Raw genomic sequence first — 15,819 nt, 5'->3', positions numbered from 1 at the left:
GCAAGAAATTCTAGCATCAGATGCTTAACCCCGGCTGCAGGTGCATCCCTTCCTCTTGGCGGGATCGGTGCTTGGCCACCCCACACAGATTGCGCCGCCTGAACACACCTTGCCGCTAACACCGCAGTTGTCCTTTGAACAGGGGCCGGAGTAGCCTTGTGGGAGAGGATCGGGCATAGCGACGGCAACGCTAGCAAGGAGGGTGGCGATGATGATGGAGAAACGCATGTTAAAGATGAGGAAGTAATAAGGTGGTTGTGGTGTTGCAAATGTCGAGGACGTTCCGGGTGGGCCTTTATAGAAGTGAGAACAGCAGGTCTTGGACTTTTAGTTCTCGGTGTATAGCGATTGGGCAAGTGTTATATGTTGTATCGGTATAGATGAAGGGAAGCGTATGGTGATATATATTGATAAAGCCGCGAGATGAAACAATGTTGTGTTCTCGAGACGCGGTGTTTACTCCGCTACTTATACCTCTTTGCTGGTGTCGCAGATCCTGTGTGACGTACCCAGTCCGCTGGCACAGCTGTCAAAACACATTCCTCGAAGATCAGAAACAGGAAACGTGGGTATTCGATCGCTAGTGATAAGGCCGTAGTAGGAATGGCCCAGGAGTGAAAGGAGTTACAGGCGGGGATTGCCCGTCCAAATCCGCTCGGGATGACGCGCAGTGCGTCGCTAAAGCGTGGAGACCTATCACGGGGCAGTGGAAAGCAGCGTTGTGTGTGGCTGCTTGAACTGGGCAGGTCCAGATTTTGGGCAGTGCGGCTCTAATCCGGGACGATCAAGGTCTTGAAGTCAATTGTCTTCGCATGCCGCGCACTTGGCTCCTTGGCTGCCAGCGGGCGGTAAGACGATAAGGCGCAGATCGTAGGCGGTGCTGAATAAAATCGGGTTGAAAATATCCACTGCGGCTTTTTTTCGTAATGGCCTTACGCGTATGTCTCAAGCAAAAGATGGCGATGCTCTTGGTCGTGTGGATAGCGTTGTCGATGGTGTTGAAGTGAGACTACTGCAGATTGCCGAGAGGATCCCAAACCCGCGTAGATTTCCAAGAAAGCCAAGATCATGCCTTGATTGCGATGCAACACTCACAAATTCTGGCAATACGTAGGTGGAGTCATGTAGGCAGATCTTGGGCCATAATAGATAGATGAAAGTTGTTTGGAAATATTGAATCTTCATACTGACTCCTGAGCTCCAGAGAAGCACGGCAGCTCTTGGACAAGCTAATCGCCGGCTCAGCATGTCTGGGTCCTATGGCGGTGCACGCTTGGTGGTAGTAAGAATAGCAAAAGAGAGGCCGAAAACATTTTGGAACTGCGAAATACTCATTGGGCGACGATGAGCGTCGTCACGATGCGCGGTTTTGGAGAGATGAAGTGACGGAAGCGCGGTTGGCTGGCAGGGGCGATGGCTTGACGCGTCGAAACGGGTGGCGCGTGCCTTGTGGCCTTATCGCCGAGGCAGCCACAGCTATCTCCAGGCACCATCATCACTCCGGACCCCGTCTTCCCCACCATCAGCCAAGTGCCATCACAACACCCACATTACTATCTATCACTATGACAAACGACAGCGATAATCCCCGACGCGATCCCAACCGACCCGAAGACAATCCTTTCATCGCATTCCGCCGCTTCGCCGATTCCCAGGTCTCGTCCCTCCTCAACACCGTCTTCACGCTTCCCGCCACCATCGCCAACTACAACAACGCGCACCAAGCACGTGAGCAATGCCTTTTTGGCAAGGCCGACCCAAGACAATGCGACAAGCTCCACGACATTGAAGCCGACTTCGCCGAGCTGCGCCACGAAGGCAGAGAGCTGTTCAGAGTTGGCGATGTGCAGGCTGTCTTGCGCAATAGCGAAGAGCTGATGAGGCTCGACCGCAAGGCTGACGACATAAGAATGGAAATACTTGGCAATGTGAGGAGAGGCGACGAGCAGCAGGTCGCGCGACGCGACGATGCTAGCCTGGTTGAAAAGGTAGCCAACGAGAAGGGTCAGGAGTGGGGATGGTCATGGGATTGGGGCTTTCCTCGGCCATTTGATCACGACGGCCGGAGCTCATCTGCCAACTCGGAAGAAGAAAGGTCAAGGGACTGGATGCAGTTGGAGAGGTTGCTACGGATGCAGGCAGAGGCGAAGAGGCTGGCCGAGGAGTTTAACGACAAGGCCTGGGATGACCGCGAGGCGGAAGTTGCCAGATTCAACAACTACGAGCCTAGCCCTGAAGATGGCAAACCTCGCGTCTGGTCATGGTCCAAATCATGGCAGTGGCCACCACCAGCAGATGCATCGCAGACCGACGACCCCGCATACTCTCCCCGCGCACTCGAGCAGAACCGCGACATGAACAAGGCCGGCGTACCTTGGCAGGCAGCCTACGAGGACCTGCTAGCAGAGCAAGGCGAGGTCTCACATTGTGTGATGAGGTCCGACCGACCGGCTTGGGGACCAAGGAAGATACCAATTACGCAACAACAGTTGGAGGAGACGACACAAGGGAAGCTAGAGCCCGAGTGTCCTGGCGCCATGGAGTCTGACACGTCCGACAAGTACTGGACTCATGACAAGATCCCGATCACACAACGCCAACTGGAGGAGCATATGGACCGCAACGATGCGCCCAGCTGCCCTCACCTTGGGACACACGACGAGCCAAGCTACGAGTACAGCCACGATCACGAAGACCAACATGACGATCCGCCTACGCCGAAACAAGACCGCTTCCCCTACGCCGACACAGTCAGACGTGACACATACAACACTGTTCTAGACGCAGCACACGAGAGAGATGAGGACTCGGAGACCGAGTTGGATGCGTACGAACGTATGGAGGCTGTGTCGCAACCCTCACCCGCAGTCCCCGGACCTATCTCGGTAACGTCCGCGCTCGCTGAGCGGATGAAGGACGACAAGCCTTCGATTCTCTCCACACTTACGACGACCGAGCGGACCGTTGCTTCTGACGGCTCCATTACGACCAAAGTCGTGCTCAAGAAGCGCTTCGCTGATGGTCGAGAAGAGAGCTCGGAGACGGTGCATACCCAGCGCGGCCAAGAGACCGAAACCCAGCAGCGCGATCCTTGGAGGGCATTCCACGACATCCAGCCAAGATCAGCCGAGCCAGAGACCCAAGAGCGGAAGAAGAGGAGTGGGTGGTTTTGGTCTAGCTAGACCTGCCATATGGGTGAAGGACGTTTGCACGTGGTATAAGAGTGTTGATCTATTTATGGTTGCTTGGCGAAATCTTGGGCTGGGCATGACTGTGGAATCTGCGAATGCCGCTCGTTCTTGTTGTTGATTTATGTTGCCATGTTGTTTATTTCTGGGACTTTTGAATACATAGCTGCGCATACCCCTCTCAATCAGATATAGTTCCCACTTCGCCGCTCAGCAGAGCAACTTACATCGAGTTCTTGCCGAGGAAGTGTGGCTGCAGCATCTACGTGACACCTAAATTCACATGCGGCTTTGCGACTCTGCGACTTTGCACATGATGATACCTGATTGCAGCCCACCTTGTATCACTCACAACGGGACAGGATCTGTAAGTAAGAAATGTCATAAATTCGTTAACAAAGCTAAAGTACATGCAACGCCGTCAAGGCGAGATCGGTACCGTCACCGGATCAGACACCATCCTACTATGCTGCGACACCGCAACACTCTTACTCCTTTCCTTCACACTCATCGTCTCCGGGACGATGGTCGGCGCCCTCGAGACTCCATCGTCCCAGCCACTGCCATTCGGCTCCGTCTTCTCGAGACCCCATACGCCATCCGCAATGGCACGTGCCTTGTACTTGATGATCAGCCCCACGGTTACGGGTCCGAAGATGGTGTTGAGCACAATGGCCCACACGGCGGTGATGAAGGCTTCCTTGGACAGGTACGGAGTGTTGTTGAGGCCGATCTGTACGACGAGCAGACCGATCTCACCACGCGCTACCATAGCGGAACCGAGGAGCATCGCGGGCCAGATAGTGGTGGTGAAGCATTTGCGGATCGACATACCCGGCGGTCTGCGGAAGATGGTAACGAAAGGTATGACGAGGCCGACGATGACTTTAGAGACAAGCATGAGCAACGTGTAGACAAAGCCCTTCCAGAACGCTTCTGCAGTCCAAAGATCGATAAAGGGGATGGCGAAGCCAATCGATGCGAAGAAGAGAGGTTGTAAGAGGTACTTAACAGCGTCGAGGAAGTACTTCTCGAACGTATGCATGAATGTAGGACAGATGGACGGTTCGCCCGCATCATCGTACTCGGTGGCTTCGGCAATAGAGCGCGCTTCTGCTTCCTCCGCGTCTTCGCGCGAAGGCGGGTGGAAGGGACCTGTCGGGTGCTTGGAAGGGAGGTAGGTGAGGAACGCGCCGGCCATGAAGGACCCGTAGAGGACGGAGGTACCGCCGAAGCCTGTAATGCTGAGGAAAGCACATAGCACGAAGATCATGATGATGACGTTTACGACGTGGCGTTTGCGTGTCTTGGGGAGGCGCGGCTCAATGAACTTCCGGTATAGAGGTGCGATTGCCCATTTGTTTAGTACGGGAGTGAGGATGGCGAGGAGGCCGGATACTAGTGTTGGGCGTCCGATTAGCCAGCCCAGGTTGGGGGAGTCGTCGCCTCCTAGGGCGCCCAGTTGGCCGATTACACTGAGGGATGTTAGTGATACTCTTTGTTTTGGGTAACATTGTGTCTGACCTCGCCATCACTAGACCAGATACATCATCGAATACAGCCGCGCTGACTAGTACTGTACCAACTCGGGTGTCCGCGAAGCTGATCTCTTTAGAGCTCTTGCCTAGCACAACGAATGTCGTCCCAAGGGATGTGACCGAGAGCGCAGCCCCAACGATGAACGTTTCGATTGCTCCATACCCAAAGCCGACATATAGAAGTAGGTATGTGAGGCCAATAGGAGCGACGACACCGATGGTCGCCGCAATAGCAGAGAGGCCAAAGTTCGCTTTGAGCAGATCCAACCGCACGGCCAGGGCGCCCTCAAAGATGATAAGAACAAGACCAATATACCCCAGGGCGATGAAGGCTTCCTGCCATGCGATCGGTATCATATCACCGCCAATAGGCAGGCCATAGATCAGACCGACTATGATTTGACCTATAAGGCCAGCGCGGAACACCCGGTTCGAAAGCCATTCGCCGAAGGAAAGCCAAAAGAAAAACGAAACGAGGACGAGAATCTGGATGACTACTTAAGGTCAGTGATTGCAAGACCATGTAAGAAAGTAAAGAACTCACTATTCGGCTCATGATACTGCAAAAAGCCTTCTGTCGCCGGAGTCGAAGAGTCACCAGCCATACTGAAAACAATCCTGAATGTGTAAAAAATGCGAAGATCGATTGCCTATTCCAGGCCCTACACGACGTCCACGGCATCTTTAAACAATTCTACGTCCACAGCGAGCTTATCAGCTCCGCGTCAACACATGTTTCGCACCTCGCATCCTGATGTCTTGGAGATACATGTGGCGGCCCAGCCAAGGCGAGCGCGGATGCAGGCCCGACATCTGGGCTGAGGCAAAGACAAGCTCGCACGTGCGAACGAGTAAGTGACGCGTGCCTCGCGCAGCCTTGGTGATGCCTGTTTTCTCAACGGCCTATCTCTTGGTCTGTAAGGGATGCGGCTATACTTGTGATGGGAGGCTGCCTTGGCGTTTCCGCTCCGCGCTTGGCTGGAGGCTGAAACGGGGTCTCCGCTTTAAGGCTAAACGTGAACTGTCGGAGGCGCCTTCTGGGTCTTCGGTAATGAGTCAAGCGAGGTTGCGGCGGACGTGATGGGAGGCGGTCGTGGTGGAAATGTGTGGGCGGAAACCGGGTAGTCGTCATTGCCCGTGCTAGGCATCAGTGCGGCCAACATGCCGCCTTTAGACCGTCACACCAACTTCCCCCAATGATATAGTGTATCTACGCCATGCTGAGATTTGGTCAACGCGCATGTAGTCGCTTCAAATTTCCTTCCCACATTTTCCGGATTTCGCGCTTCCAGAGTACGGAAGCGAATGCCAACGAGCTCTTCGAGGAGGAGCGCCTTCCGTTTTATAGCCATGATCAGTTTTATCCAGCACGACCTGGTGAGATTCTCGATTCTAGCTTTAAGATTATAGGAAAACTCGGTTACGGTGCATACTCCACAGTCTGGCTGTGCCGGGACATTCGGTATTTTTGGCGTTCTTCACCCCCACCCTTCAAAGTCTGATCATCCATGCACAGAGAACGAGACGCTGGCTTCGCCGCTGACTTCGTCGCTGTCAAGATCTGTACCCGAGACACCGAAAAGACTACACAGCTCAATCGAGAGCTAGCTTTTTACGAGCATGTCAGTTCTATACAATCACAGCATCGCGGCCAGGCATACATCCGCGGACTGTATGGCGAATTTGAGCTCGACGGTCCGACTGGCAAACATTTGTGCTTTGCTCAACCACCCATGCACATGACTATTCGACAGCTCCAGTATTACAACCCAGCACACAAGCTTGACATTCCGGTTTTAAAGCTCACACTAGCCAATGTGCTGAAGGCACTATCGTTCTTACACGACGAGGCTAAGGTCGTACATGCAGGTACGGCAAGATGATGCAACATGATTGAATCACCTGACAAGTTAGACATCAATCCTGGGAATATCATGTTGACTGTAAATGATGACGCTATCTTGGAGAACTTCGAGAGAGCTGAAGCAGAGGACCCGTCACCATCCAAAGTGATTGACGACACACGCACCATTTACAGATCCCGTAAGATTCCCCATCCTACAAGTGGTCTTTATGGCCAACCAGTTCTCTGTGACTTTGGAGAAGCGCGGATAGGAGATTCCCACTCCGGCTTGATTCAGCCTCAGCTATACCGTGCACCAGAGATAATTTTCCAGATGGAGTGGGGCTCCAAGGTGGACATTTGGAGTCTCGCCACGTTGGTAAGTATTCAACACTATCATAAAGAAGCCGCAATGGCTTACCCTTGATCAGGTGTGGGACTTGTTTGAAGATGAGCATCTGTTCGACGCCCGTGACACCGAGGGCAACCCATCAGGGACACATCATGTTTCCGAAATGGTTGCATACCTTGGAATGCCTCCGCTTGAATACACGCAAAGCAACCATATCACAAAGAAGGTCTTCGACAAGCAAGGTTAGTCATTGAGATCGTCCCGACATGGAGTCTGCTAAGTTTAATAGGACACTGGACGGGTGGCTCCAGGAGTGTAACTATCCCTAAGATCTCACTCGAGGAAAGAGTCTCTGAGCTTGAAGGGGAGGAAAAAGAATTGTTTCTCGATTTCATACGCTCGATGCTCAGATGGCGGCCCGAAGACAGGAAATCGGCAACTGAACTTTTGAAGCACCCATGGATGGCCGACATGAAGTAGTTGTGACAACGATCAAGCAACCATTGCACTGCGAAATCGTTCTCGTGGGGTCTTTGTATTGGCGTCGCGTGCGTGCAGGTTATCGGAAGGGGGCGAAGGGAGAAACGCGACGATGGTGGGCCCCCGGGGTCTACGCGTCCGGGAAAATGAACTAGTCTACATTCGACGGCACGCGTCTTGGAGCCTCCCTCCCCTGACATCACTGGAACTTATCAGCGCACCCGTGTACATCAACACGGGATCTTGTTCACATCGCACCGACGCGACAATCTATTCCACGCTATGATTACCGCCTTAATACCGCACGCATGTGCATGTAAGCGCCGGTCCTCGGTCTTCGCACGCTGCATTGCTGTGCCGCAATCTCGTCCCTGAGCCACCTAGGCACAGTAAAAAGCCCAACGACCCAGACAAGACCTTTTGAGCTCCTACAATCTGCGGCCAGATCCTTCGCGACTGCGCAGGATCCTCTCAAGATATTTTGAGCTGTGTCGCGACACCTCTTCATCGCCACCTACGCCGCCATGCGTGCATTGCTCCGAAAATGGCAGCGGAAAAAGCCCGAACCGACGACGACAATCAATCAATGCCCAGCATCCAAATTCATCCCGCGACTTGAATTACCGAGGGGTGAGCCCCTCGATCAGAAGCAGTGTGTGCTTTTCGGGAAGCTGTCGGCCGAAGTGCGACTGCTCATCTACGAAGAGGTCCTCGCCGACCCGCAGCGTCTGCTGCACGTTTTACACGTCACCCCAATTGGGGGTCGGCCTGCAAAGCTAGGTCATTGGCGTTGCGAGACCCCACAGAGCGAAAGCTTGGTATGGCAACATGCATGTTTCGGCTTATGGAATGAGGGCGAATTCCAGCACGTTCGTGACGCATACTACACCAACGGTGATCTTCTATCGCTACTTCTTACTTGCCGTCTGATGTAAGTGGCAGCCGCTCAAATCACTTCTCAGCTACTTACTAGAACCCATAGCTACTGTGAGGCGGTGGAGGTCCTGTACAAAGCCAACTACTTTAGTTTCAGAGGCATGACAGGAACATCCAGTTTCCGTACGCTCGTAACCCCGGCCGATTGGAATATGCTCCGTAAGCTACATATATCCACGACTTTCCTGACTCCGAAGTACGGTTTGATGATCACACAAAACAACGGGCTTCGATTGCCTGGAGAGAACTATTATGAATGGGAGAGAGGTTGTCACATACTCGGTTACTTGCTTGAGCTACGCGTCGTCAGGTTCGAGATCACGTTCATGCACAAACATCAACTCCATGACTCCGATCCTCTAGTCATAGATCAAGAGCCCGTGATATTTGTTCTTGGCGCATGCAAGCTGATAAGGGCTCAAGAGTTCCTCGTGGAATTGAATCTGGAACTACCTCACACAACGATACAAAGACTTGGTAGTATCCCATTCACCATATTGCGCCACTCGAAACAATATGACTGGAAGACCTTCTCGTCATGAATCGCCCAAATCCGAGTTTCATGACATGCGATCACACGGGAAATGTCTCTCCTCTTCGCCCAACCGTATCCATCGCATACAGTTCCAAGCTGAGCCACCATCCTCTCGATCAAGTCACCGGAACAATACGGCCTTTGCTGTCGACCTTGCGGGGGTTTTGCGGGTCTCTCATCAGTTTGCAAGCTATAAATCGATCAGCAGTCAGTCGTTGCATGGGAATCGGCTCACGTACCGCTTCCGAAGAGAGCTATTGTATCAGCATTATTGTCTGGTCCACCGGGGGTATTAAGCTCGCCGCCTTTACGCGCAAGCTTTCCCACACCCTCCCAACCGTACGCTGCCCAGTTGAATGGCCTGAGGATGATATTGGGTGTAAGTACGTCTTTGATGCCTTCGACCACACCTTTTTTGGTCCATTCTTGGAAAGCACCGCGAGCATGTGTCATCTCATGCAAAAGAACTTTGTCCAACAAGGAGTAGGCATCTAGGATTGTTGTGATTAGTCTGCGTCCTGGAGTTCTCAGAGCACAACGTACCAATTTGGTTCAGGCCTAAGCCAAAGGTCATGCGGTTCGATGCTGCCCTATCGATCATCTTTCTACCAATCTTTGTTCGCTTTTGGACGTCGTCGGCGGTTTTGTACTCCTTTTGTTTGATCCAGTCCACGAACCATGAGCAGAGCTGAATCTGTGCTGGCCGTCTAACGGTTGTCGTTTTAAACACCCCTGTGTTCGCTATTTCTTGTTCAATCTGCTTCGCCGGAGGGTTGGCTGACACTGCTAAAGCAATGTTATCGAGTATCGAACCTCTGCATTGTTGCTCGTTGAATTTCAGTTTGTATCCGTTTGCTATGCTCGGTCAGTCTATGGCTATAACATTACCAACTATCACGCGTACTGGTATCTTCCCAGAGGTCCTTGTGCCCTTCAAGTTGTACCCAGCGATCGTAGTGACAGAAGATGATCTGGAAGATGATATATCAGCATAAGCCAAGCAAAACATTCCGGGTTCTCTTACCACATCCGAAGCGCTGACAGTTGCGTCGCCCGTCACCTCTGTTGACATGTATGTCCGAATGTTTCTCAACAATTTGATGGTCTTCTCTAGCTTGCCTTGCTGGAGAAGCTGAGCGGGATTTGCTCCTTCCCTTGCGAATAGGAATCCAACCAGGTCCTGCGCATCAGAGCTCAGGGGAGGTTGCGTCAGAGTCTCGTATGCTGCGGATACCATCTCGAAAGCCGAAGTCATCGCGTTACGGACGTCCACCGTAACACCTTTGGCATCACAGGACTGGTCGATTTTGTATGCTTGAACAAAAGACGACATGATAGCGTGGAACGCTAAAAAGAACGAGAGGTGTAATCGGATGTTGAACATCATCAAGTTTGTTGGGCAATCAGATTGGTTGTTTAGAACGTGGAATAGGAATATATTATCTGCGACGAAGCCTTTGTACAAGCTGCTTAAATACGCACATTGTTCTGGCAATACCCTTGACATGCCATGGAGCGATGCAGCAGCGAGACCCGCGCCGCTGCCATCTCGCCCCAAATCGCATGTCGTTCTATTCTCAATTATTTGACACGATGAAGCAGCCTCACGGCCGCCCCTCATGTTGTGTGCTTCGCACGTCGGGTAGTAAGCACCCACGCTGCTATTCGTGGGGGCGCTTCACGTGGCACAGTTCGCTTCCTTCCCAGTCGTGATGAACAACAACAGTTTTTGATGCATCATACAGGAGAACCAGCCCCCAGCCCCAAGAACTCGTCAAACTCGCGACACGTTGAATACATTCCTCGGCCCCAGCCGCTCAACTTCTGCACTCCGCCACATATCGAGCATTAGCGAGGCTTCCCAACTTTCGCGTGCCTGGTCAATGGTGTTTCATGTCGACTTCCCCAACTCGAAATGTGTCCATAGTCGCCGCCTGGTTCTCGGCCACCTTTTAATTCGAGACCCTTCTTCTTCGGGTGCGAGTACCAATAGCTTTGCCTCAAGGGGAATGTTCGCAGACGGGGTCTGTCTTTGCTGTGCCTCTCCGGACATCGCGATGCCGCTTGGGGCGATGAGAAATCGACATGGTGTCTCGACCGGAATATTTGGTTGCTAGATATGGCGCTGAAACCGTGAGATCTCCATACATAAGCTCCACCATTTGCAAGAAATGACCAGTAATCAAACTATTTCTCCACAGTCGCAATGTCTTTCCTCAACTTGCTCGCGCTATCCCTCACTTTCCGAATCGCTTCAGCTCGAGTCTTGGGAACATTTACTGGACTACCGTATCCAACGTTAAAGCCTCCTTCGCGTAGAGAAGACAGCTCTGCTCTTCCAACGTTCACATTGGGCCCCGAGGATGCGTACTTTCCAAGCACGGTATGTATCGATTCGCTTTCCTTTTGAACGATGCTAAACTCTACACACAGGCCGCTGGCCCGGAGCCATCGGGATCCGAAGTCCAGGTGTATCCTACCGGGGTCTACGACACTTTCCCAGCTGACGGGATCACTGTCGCGTTCGGTCCGGAGATACACGAACAGATGAAGACTGTTCGCGCCGAAAGCTGCAACAATAAACCAGCTGAAGAATGTCGCGACGCAATCAACGGTGTGATACAGAAGACTGGGGTATCTACTCACGTCAAACGCTTCATTCCCGTTGCACCTTGGGTTCTCTGGCTTCTGGCAGGATGGGTGTTGTCCACAATAGCCTACGAGTACAACCAAGACCTGGGCAAAGCGATAAAGCTCCCCCCAGAGGATCTCCGGCAGATTCAATCGATGGCCGGTGCTCAAGAAATTGCCATCGTGACGGCCGCCGATGCCAGCGCTATCGCAGCTACTTTAACAATTCGACCCCCCGCGACGACTACGCCGACGTAAGCAACCAATATCTGATCATGGTCTGCAAAATACTGATAGTTTCTCTAGGAGTCTTATCAGCATCGAAACGCTCACTACAGCCAGTGACGGACACGAAGCCGGAGATATTGTGTATCATATTCCCGAAGGAACGGCCGGACGCATCCAGGACTTCTTGGGGATGACCGGCCTCCAAGAGACCCAGCAGATCTGTCAGGGCCAGGACCTGAAGCGCGCTGATACTACTGAGGAGTGCATCGAACGTATTTTACGCCATGCTATGGACCTTGCGGATACCGGCCCAGACAACCTAATGGCTTTGGCTCAGGCGAATATTCCGATTGAACCAGCTGTTGGTCAAGCCATTGGGTTTCCGATTCCTGATATCTCCATCGGCGAATCCGTAGTTATCGTTCGGCTATATCGCCAGGTCTTCACTGCAACCGCGCCAGCCCCTCAGCCTGACCTGAATTGGGACCCCTCCGTCCTCGCTAGAAGTGCGCTAAGTCTCGCCATCGCTGCACATGCGGCTATGCTCGTTGGTCAGACTCTCCTCGACATATTCGTCAGCAAGAGTGATATAATCACTGATCTAAAGGAGGAGGACCTAACATGTGCTAAAGATCTCATATGCACACTCGATGACTGTAAGGGCCAAGACGAGGTCACTGAACGTCTGAATTGGATGGTCAGTTCAAGTACCCCTTCGACGCCCATATGTCGCACGGTATGTAACATAACCCACGTGGTCGCTTCGCTGACAGTAGTGCACGCAGCCCAAGAATTTCGGATGCAGATGCGAAGTTGTCGAATATCCCTACGTGTACGAGGTGCCGAAAGGATACATGGATGCGCAATACGCATGGCTCGAAGAGCTCATCAAGCGAGCCGAAGAGCCTGTGCTTGAAGCTGAATGCAAGAGCAATCTGCAAAGGTTTGATGAAGGGACGTTAGGTCCCCCGAATCCGGGTTCTTCACAGACCTTTGACCCCAGATCCAGCTTTGAAGGGTAAGCCGACTCACAAAGTCCAGCCCAGTACAAACTGCTAATTGTTACCCAGCTGGATTGACACTGCATGTGACAAGTTTGATAACCGGCTCGACAAAGAATGGCACTGGTCATACGACGACATAACTGGATTTGTCTTCAGCCTCCGATGGAGCCAGATACCGGACGGGGTTTCCGACTGCCCATTTGACTGCAGGGCCGCATTCGCGCCCTTCCTAGAATCTTCTGACTGTAAGTCTGGAAAGCCGAACTGAGCGTCGACTTGCGCTGACATGATGGGCAGGTGTGAAAGACGAAGGCTTCTCGAGTTCTGGTAAAATCGTGACCGAGTGCGGAAGAGCTTCGTTGTATACACGCACTACAGCATGCACCCCTGAGCATCCGGAGTGTTGCGACACCTTCGGATCTGACTGCGGAGTGATCGACGAGTGAAGCCTGCGAGCTTGCAGGGTGAGTGCCTGCTAGGGTATTCTTTGGGAATGTAAAAGCCGGTATCAGGGTCGGGTCTTTATATGTAATTCGGAATGGGTCTTCATGCCGGTGCGCTTTCTGGAACGGAATGGAGCTGGTCTTTGCAAACCTCTTTGTTGGCCAGTGACGTCATCTTACGCGCTAGAACACGGTCATGACGCCACAGGCGTTTACGCGTTCACGCGAGATATCCATCCCCAGCTTTGACACAATCATTGCACCAATTTATTCTCTCATCGCACCCTTTCGTCAGCGTGCGACAACAACGCGTCGAAAGTTATCGGACGCCGCGGACTTCAGTCCATCGGCAGCAAGATCGGCCTTCGAGATGGACGATGACGGTCTTGTGCACTGCATACATCAATGTACCAATTCCATTACAACGGGCTGAGATCGATTGGTGGCATGGTTGCTTGCACCCCTCAACGTTCCATGGGTAGAGCTGTGGATCGCGAGCGCCGCGCAATCTTGCCCTCGCTCTTCGGCAAAGGTCCAGATTTCTCCTGGCTGCACTCAGAGTAAGTTATCGTAAGTGTGGCTAATATGCTGGGAATACTTCCATTTAGAATACTGCAAACATAACCCTTCGAACGCATATTGCAAAGCTATGGCGGCTCGAGGTCCACCAGAATCGCTGCAGCCCCATGCGCGGCATCATCTCACATCGCTACCCTATCGGCTACTGGAGAAGTTACGCAGGTGCACGCCACGAACGATACCTAAGGCATCAGTATACACACTTAACTGGCTTCGCAGCCAAAGGACACGACCGCGCAACAGCCATGTATCCGCACGGGATCGCCACGATGAAGACATCTCTCGAAAGAATCAATTGAAAGACTGTTCCAACCTGATCTTGATGCTACCGAGGGAACTACGCGATCAGATCTATGAGTACGCTTGGCAAGGAACGCATATCTACTATCAGGACGACTTTTGCCTCGCTGGCGCTGTCAACGCGCGGTATCTAGACTGCGATGAACTTTGTGAACAGATCCAGACCCTTCCAGCATGGGTGATCATTCATCCTCAGATTCAAGAAGAGGCGCTTCACTTCTTCTATCAAGCGGCAGAGTTCAGTGTTGGTGACGGCAATGAATACACGACCCCGTTTCACGGATCGACATTGCACATGTCCAGCATCTTGTCGATCGAGAAGGCGCGCAATATTACTGTGTTCGGCATTACCGGGTTTTATGAACCGAATAGAGATACAGCGTCTACCGACTCTTTCGCAGGCTCCTTGGATAACGTAGGAGACTCTCCGGGCTCATTTATAGACTTTGTGGGTCTATTCGAAGACTCTGTGAACATCACGCTGAACGATACTCAACGAAAACTCATTCGCCATGTCACAGATAATGACGCGGTTCACCTTCTACGTCTTTCAACACGACTTCAGCTACGCTCTGGTGCAATGACTCTCATCGAGGAAGAAGCTCACCTCCAGGCGTTACAAGACTTGCAGGAAGCGTCGTATGGTATCAGCCATGTACAGATGCATTTCCAATTGGCATGGCAACCTTCCCAATCCAGCTTAATTGGAGAATTCCGAGTCGCGAACTATCATTTCGTAGTCAGCTGCTGGATCTTGGCAAAATCCATACTTGTCCCGCCTTCAACATATTTTACGCCTGCCTGCTCCGAAGACAAGGAGTCTGAACCGAACGCTGTGGGGCGGGAATCAGCATTTAGAGATACCATGGATTTGCCGCATTGGAAAGACAACAATGCCAACCTTGAGCAGCAATCGCAGGGGATCATGACGACGGCTATGGCATATCGCCGTAGCGGTGTCGGGCTAGAAGATGGTGCTCTATCGGCGCTCGCTCCTGTCTCCTCCAATTAGGCATCGCTGCTAGAAAACGAGAGCCTTAAGGACCCGGGAAAGCAGCACCGCTTGGGTCACAGCACTATGACAATATCTTTATCGACCTCGATACATCGCGAGTGGAGGCTGATTTCTCTACTGGCTCGCTGTCGGCTTTTCCTTGTACTTACACTCTGGTTGTCTATATTTAACAGCACAGTTACACCCTGCGCTAGACACATCACAAGCTTCAGGCGCCCCGTTCCTCCCACCAAGCCACTGTAACGAACTTGTTTCTGTCACTTTCGACTCGAGCGTCGCACTCACACTACATTTGAATTGCCTATATGCCTTTACACGAACGCGCTATATCAGAGAAATCGAGAGAATCCTACCCTATTTAAAAAACGTCTTGTCCACATATCGGCTCGCCTGCCAGCTTCTGACATCGCTATCAATCATGCTCGAGCATTTCGTACCCAGGCACGTCCCGCCTCTCCTTCTCGCCAGCATCTGGACAGTCGGCGGGCTGATGTCTTTTACTCATGGGCCCAAACAAGCTATCCTGACATACGGTCTCTCCAAAAGCATCGCAACCTCGAAGGCAGCGTGGCCTCTGATCAAGATCGAAGGTTCGCGCGTTACCACTATTGGTATGGCCATCTGGAGAATTTATCTCGGGGGCCATTTGGAAGCCATGGACACACTACTTGCTTGCATTGGATGGATGGCAATCATTGACAGTGTGGTATGTGCGAAGGAAGGGTCTCCAGGGTCTGCTAGAATGCG

At 52.3% G+C, this 15,819-nt stretch overlaps 5 protein-coding genes across 5 annotated transcripts; 3 read left to right on the top strand and 2 right to left on the bottom strand.

The window, feature by feature from the left end:
• Positions 1-1,565: 1,565 nt before the first annotated feature.
• J4E83_001179 (uncharacterized protein) lies at positions 1,566-3,182 on the top strand (the record flags this gene model as incomplete). The annotated part of the gene is made up of 1 exon (XM_049328136.1): positions 1,566-3,182. One exon carries the CDS (start codon positions 1,566-1,568, stop codon positions 3,180-3,182), a length of 1,617 nt encoding a protein of 538 aa, XP_049192654.1.
• Positions 3,183-3,609: 427 nt separating this feature from the next.
• Positions 3,610-5,331, bottom strand: J4E83_001178 (uncharacterized protein; the record flags this gene model as incomplete). Its single annotated transcript, XM_049328135.1, has 3 exons — positions 3,610-4,663; positions 4,713-5,220; positions 5,271-5,331. 3 exons carry the CDS (start codon positions 5,329-5,331, stop codon positions 3,610-3,612), a joined length of 1,623 nt encoding a protein of 540 aa, XP_049192653.1.
• Positions 5,332-6,615: 1,284 nt separating this feature from the next.
• J4E83_001177 (uncharacterized protein) lies at positions 6,616-7,401 on the top strand (the record flags this gene model as incomplete). The annotated part of the gene is made up of 3 exons (XM_049328134.1): positions 6,616-6,948; positions 7,001-7,163; positions 7,211-7,401. 3 exons carry the CDS (start codon positions 6,616-6,618, stop codon positions 7,399-7,401), a joined length of 687 nt encoding a protein of 228 aa, XP_049192652.1.
• A 1,702-nt stretch (positions 7,402-9,103) lies between these two features.
• On the bottom strand, positions 9,104-10,205 carry J4E83_001176 (uncharacterized protein; the record flags this gene model as incomplete). Its single annotated transcript, XM_049328133.1, has 3 exons — positions 9,104-9,363; positions 9,416-9,566; positions 9,897-10,205. The coding sequence occupies 3 exons, from the start codon at positions 10,203-10,205 to the stop codon at positions 9,104-9,106; spliced, it is 720 nt and encodes a 239-aa protein (XP_049192651.1).
• Positions 10,206-11,078: 873 nt separating this feature from the next.
• On the top strand, positions 11,079-12,753 carry J4E83_001175 (uncharacterized protein; the record flags this gene model as incomplete). Its single annotated transcript, XM_049328132.1, has 4 exons — positions 11,079-11,255; positions 11,306-11,757; positions 11,810-12,387; positions 12,545-12,753. The coding sequence occupies 4 exons, from the start codon at positions 11,079-11,081 to the stop codon at positions 12,751-12,753; spliced, it is 1,416 nt and encodes a 471-aa protein (XP_049192650.1).
• Between the last annotated feature and the right edge of the window lie 3,066 nt (positions 12,754-15,819).

The sequence above is a fragment of the Alternaria metachromatica genome (genome assembly GCF_023757995.1).
Source record: "Alternaria metachromatica strain BMP 0045 chromosome Unknown scaffold_2, whole genome shotgun sequence".
Lineage (NCBI taxonomy): Eukaryota > Fungi > Ascomycota > Dothideomycetes > Pleosporales > Pleosporaceae > Alternaria > Alternaria metachromatica.
Note: the sequence above shows the minus strand (reverse complement) of the source record. Positions and strands in the feature narration are given on the sequence as shown.